This window comes from Jatropha curcas, chromosome 2 (genome assembly GCF_041381405.1).
Source record: "Jatropha curcas cultivar XTBG-Jc1 chromosome 2, XTBG_Jcur_1.0, whole genome shotgun sequence".
NCBI lineage: Eukaryota > Viridiplantae > Streptophyta > Magnoliopsida > Malpighiales > Euphorbiaceae > Jatropha > Jatropha curcas.
In genome coordinates this window covers 25,467,697-25,473,205 of record NC_143152.1, presented here as the reverse complement: position 1 = coordinate 25,473,205, position 5,509 = coordinate 25,467,697, and the positions used below count along the sequence as shown (strand labels likewise).

Below are 5,509 nucleotides of genomic sequence, written 5' to 3'. Positions count from 1 at the left end.
TGATACAAAATTTTGTTTTGGTTTTTAATCACCCAATAGTGCACCCTAAATAATCCAAATTCATGAGTTCATAAAAGAGATAAAATACTTTCTACCGAATATTTAAAAGGACCTCATATTTAAGCCCACAAACACTTGATTATCTAATAGAATAAAAATTTATGATATAAAAATCTTTAATTTTTTTCATAAGTTAAAAAAAACTAAAATTTTATATTATTACGTAATTTTATTTTATTTTTTCGCTTTTTATATAAATGTAAAAGATGGGTTCCGATTGTTTATTACCATAAAAATTTTATTATTTTTGTGAGCCTGGGCGAGGAAAATAAAGAAAAAATAAATATAATCACGTTCCACTCACATGTCTTAACTGAACTCTACTAATCCATGCCACCAAACAAAAACCAACGTCCACCTCACCCAAACACGCCACATAATGAAACCAAAGTTCCATTTGTGTGGCCGTTAGGAATTCGTAAGCCAATCCACAGAAACTGATAACTCAGTGCGCACTCCAAAAACCTCGCCTTCTATAAATTCCCAATCAAAGGTCTCATCTCTATGCCCATCTCGAACACAATCCATCCAAAGCACCCTTCTCTCCCCATTTCGTCGTCTTCTTTCTAAAAACCCAACTACCCACTATTCCAATGTCCGCCTTTGGATCAATGGCTACTTCACTCTCCACCATTGGAGCTGTTAACAGAGCAGCGGTACTCTGATTTTCCCGCCTTTTTTACTCTCTGTTAATTTATTCTTCTTGTTTTCATCGCCTCTCTCTTTGTATTTATAATTGCTTTCATTTTTGGTTATTGAAGCTATGGAATTTGTAATTTCTGTAAAATCTTGTGGTTCTTTCTTGCAGTTGAATTTGAACGGTGCAGGTGCAGGAGGACCTTCAGTACCTAGCCCATCATTTTTTGGAAGTAGCTTGAAGAATGTAAACCCAAAAATCAAAAGCAAGAGGGTTTTATCAGGGAAATTCAAGGTTTCTGCTGCAGATTATAATGAGGAGAAACAGACTTCTAAAGACAGATGGGGAGGTCTTGCTTATGACATGTCGGATGATCAACAGGACATTACTAGAGGAAAAGGAATGGTTGATACTTTATTCCAAGCTCCTATGGAATCTGGAACTCATTATGCAGTGTTGAGTTCATATGATTATATAAGCCAAGGTCTTCGACAGTAAGTAGCTTTATTTATTTATTGATTGATTAGCTTTCTCGGCTTTGAAAATGCAATCTTATAGTCCTGCAGTTGATTCAGTACTAAATTTATCATTTTTTTGAATATGAATTCCTTTTTTGCTGATTTATAGGTATAATTTGGATAACAATATGGATGGTTTCTACATTGCACCTGCATTTATGGATAAGGTGGTTGTACACATTACCAAGAATTTTTTGAACCTCCCTAATATTAAGGTTAGTTTAGTAACTGACTCTTTTTTTTTTTTTTTTTTTTTAAAGAATTGTACATCAAATTTTGTTTAATTACTGGTTAGATTTTGACAAATTGGAAAAGATCTAGTTAAATGATGTGTGAATAACTGGTACAGATTCCTTTGATCTTGGGGATTTGGGGAGGTAAAGGTCAAGGAAAATCATTCCAGTGTGAGCTTGTGTTTGCCAAAATGGGAATCAAGTGAGTTGATGTTATTTTCCCCAATTAATTAACGTCATTAGATATAATTTTTTAAACCCTTTTTCGTAATGATTGACATTGTGCTCGTGAATATTATTTTTTTCAGTCCAATCATGATGAGTGCTGGAGAATTAGAAAGTGGGAATGCAGGAGAGCCTGCAAAATTGATCAGGCAAAGATATCGCGAGGCAGCAGACATAATTAAGAAGGGAAAGATGTGTTGCCTTTTCATCAATGACTTAGATGCCGGGGCCGGTAGAATGGGTGGAACTACGCAGTACACAGTCAACAATCAAATGGTAAATGCTACTTTGATGAACATTGCAGATAATCCCACTAATGTGCAGCTCCCTGGTATGTACAACAAGGAGGAGAACCCTCGCGTTCCCATTATTGTTACTGGCAATGATTTCTCAACATTGTATGCTCCTCTCATTCGTGATGGTCGTATGGAGAAATTCTACTGGGCTCCCACTCGAGAAGACAGGATCGGTGTGTGCACAGGGATTTTTAGGTCTGATAATGTGCCAAAGGAGGATATTGTAAAGCTTGTTGACACCTTCCCCGGTCAATCAATTGGTAAGTTTCTTGCTTCTTTTTTGTTTAATATGAGGCTTTGGTTTTTCAGGATATCAATCACTATGTTTGCTGTAGATTTCTTTGGTGCAGTCAGAGCAAGAGTGTATGATGACGAAGTAAGGAAATGGATTTCGGGTATAGGCGTAGAAAACATTGGAAGAAGGCTAGTGAACTCGAAAGAGGGACCTCCAACTTTCGATCAACCGAAGATGAGCCTGGACAAGCTTCTTGAATATGGAAACATGCTTGTTCAAGAACAGGAGAATGTTAAGAGAGTCCAATTAGCTGACAAGTACTTGAAAGAAGCAGCTCTTGGAGATGCAAATGAAGATGCAGTGAAGAATGGAACCTTCTATGGTCAGACCCCTTCATCCTAAAAAGGCCTTCATGAGGAAGGTCTGAATATGGTTTTATGATTTTATTGCGAATAAAGATCTGAGAAATAATTGTAGAGTTATGTTCATAATTTGGATGCAGGCAAAGCAGCACAGCAAGTTAACGTTCCAGTTCCTGAAGGTTGTACTGATTCATCGGCTAAAAACTTCGATCCAACGGCTAGGAGTGACGATGGGAGCTGTGAATACCAATTTTAGGTCTCTCCAAAGCATTTGGAGTATGTTGTAGAGAGCATATAGGAAGAATGTTAGTTACTCTTACAATTATGTCGAGGTGTATATTTATTTTAAGCTAAATGAACATAAATAATCACACTTAAAATAGTTTTATAATGGACAAACCTGTGAAAAATTGAAGAGAACTCCATTAAAATTTCTGTCAATAATTATATAATTATAATTTGGGAGTTAGAGGAATCATTTGTTCTTAATCCAGGAGCCTAATCAGGGATAAATAATTAAACAGTTAGTTAATGAAACCATGATAATGGGCCTAGTGGGCTAAAACGTGTCCCAGTAGGCCCATGTCAAAATTTGAGAATAGACAATGTAAAAACCAGGACATAAGGTCAAACAAATCCAGCTCTAAGCCACTGTTTCTGTACACGATACAACCAATATGGTTGAATGCTATAAGCAAGTTGTAGGGTAAAGTCTTCGATGGGTTTGGTTAACTCATGCTAGCCAAATAAACTTAACTTTTCTAAATGAAAATCGTAACTAATTAAACCAAACATGTTCGATTCGATTAATTTAATTAAGTTCAACTGATTTTTAAACTCACTTTTTATGTTCATAAAAGTCAGCCAAAACCCTTTTTTTTTTTTTTTTTCTGTTGAAAATAGAATCTAATAAATTAAAATCTAACCAATTCGGTAGGTTAACCAAGTCTGCTTAGCCTAGCAAGTTGTTGGCAAAACTTTGGTCAATCATGTCAACATGGAAGTTATTATTATTATTATTATTATTATTATCATCCAACTAATGATTCTAACGGCTTTGCTTATTTTACGTTTTTTTTTTTTTTCGCTTTTAGTCCAACTCGTAACACTTTACACCGCCAAGATTCCAAAAATCCAACGGCTTGTGCCTTTCTTGTTTTCTTTTTATTCATTTGTAAATTAAATTGATTGAAATAGTATTATAAACTAAATAGAGATATATATAATCATTTTCTTTAAATAACTTTTTTTATATCTCTGTATCAATTTCAAGGGTTCACGGTATTAATTTACAATCGCCGTCAGAGGTAAAAGGATTGACCTAAAAAAAATTTAAATTGCAGAGGATCGAGCCCATGACTAAAACATAGTGATCCACTCCACTCCACAACTGCTATTTAGAAAAACTCAAATTAACATTCTTTTTTCTACATTTTTATTAAAAAATGAGAAAATTTATTGCTTTGCTGCTTTTACATATACTAGCAATTTCAAAGATTTATAATCTGTACATACATATTCCAAATAAAACTACATTGAATTCCAAAACGATCAATTACACGTAACTTTACAATTTAGATGTCCAATTTAGAAGCCTTTTCGATAATTTCTGTTAAACTCCTCAAAGCAAAAGGAATTTGCAGTTTGTTTTCGATCATCAGCACAAGTAGTAAGTACTAGTAGTAGTCGCACATATTTGACCGAGACAAAATCCAATAACTGAAAAAGCCCATGCTTCTCAGTCAATGAAGCTTTGCGGGCATTGTCGAAATTCTGAAGGTGCATTGTTTCTCAATCTATGCACTTGTTCATCAGCTGTAATTTCTACATAGTAATAAAATAAAAACATTCTTCAGTTTTGACATTGCAGTATCTTCTTGTCCCTCTCTTTATCTCCTTCATTTTCTTTTCATTATTTTCTTTTGATTCTGAGTCACAATCATAGCCAGCTCCCATTATAGAAGTCTGATATATAAATATATACATACATGTAAAAGAGAAACAGATTTAAGCTATTAAGATTAAGAATCTGTAAAAGAAAGAACATGTTAAGAATGGTGGATCAACTCAACCATTTAGGCACATTATATAGATTTCTGGCACCATACAATTGTTTAGGAAGTTTTCACAATAGGAAAATAATAAATATCAAGTTAATATGATATTCTGCTATGGAAATCAGAAATAATATTTTGGATTTCTTAACAATTTGAGCAAGATGACATATTTTTCCTTTAATATCAAATCAAATCAAAACAGGAAGTTTGTGTTTTTATACTATTAATGAATGGGAATATATATTGTTTCCCTTGTAGTTCTCTCTTGTTTTTTCATTATTTGATTCTTTATGGAAAAAAAAATTAAATTCATGCCCCTCTCTTTATTTATAAGACAGGCAATTACCTCGATTAAAAATAATTTCTTCTAACTAACTAAGAAAAAAATAAATTCGCAATGCAAACTCCCCTGAACTAGCCCCTTTGCCTTTAAGAATGAGCGGGGATTAGTTAGATTTGTGGACTGTTAAATGGACATGGGTATGAATACCTCGTGCAAGTATAATTTACTTAAAAAAATTTGAAATTGATATGATAATCTTGATAAGTAGAGCAAGTTGACGTTCTTCTTTCTTTTTTGTTTTTTTTTTTTTTTCTCTTTTATTCCATTAGTTCATCATTATTCAACAATGGGAAGGATTATTGCAAAATAATACACTTTTTAAAATCTTCCACAATAGAGTTATTTTTATTATTTTTTAATAATTAACCTTCAGTGTCATAATAATAAATCGCCAAATTATTTTTAATTTTCCAAAATAGAATTATTATTGTTATTTAAATACTTTTATTATTATTTAATATTTAACATCTATTATTACGATGATATATTACCAAAACTGTTTGTCCATTTAATTATTTTTCCATTTTCACTTTCATAGGTTAC

At 32.9% G+C, this 5,509-nt stretch overlaps 1 protein-coding gene across 3 annotated transcripts; it reads left to right on the top strand.

Moving 5' to 3' along the window:
• Nucleotides 1-519: 519 nt before the first annotated feature.
• LOC105636335 (ribulose bisphosphate carboxylase/oxygenase activase 2, chloroplastic) lies at nt 520-2,957 on the top strand. 3 transcript variants are annotated; one of them, XM_012219597.4, is made up of 7 exons: nt 520-716; nt 869-1,191; nt 1,325-1,430; nt 1,565-1,650; nt 1,757-2,229; nt 2,305-2,625; nt 2,707-2,957. In XM_012219597.4, exons 1-6 carry the CDS (start codon nt 654-656, stop codon nt 2,604-2,606), a joined length of 1,353 nt encoding a protein of 450 aa, XP_012074987.1. In that variant the 5' UTR covers nt 520-653; the 3' UTR covers nt 2,607-2,625; nt 2,707-2,957. The 3 variants fall into 3 exon arrangements, with proteins under 3 accessions (XP_012074987.1, XP_012074986.1, XP_012074985.1); XM_012219596.3 differs by having other exon boundaries at nt 521-716; nt 2,320-2,586; XM_012219595.3 differs by having other exon boundaries at nt 530-716; nt 2,305-2,586.
• Nucleotides 2,958-5,509: the final 2,552 nt, after the last annotated feature.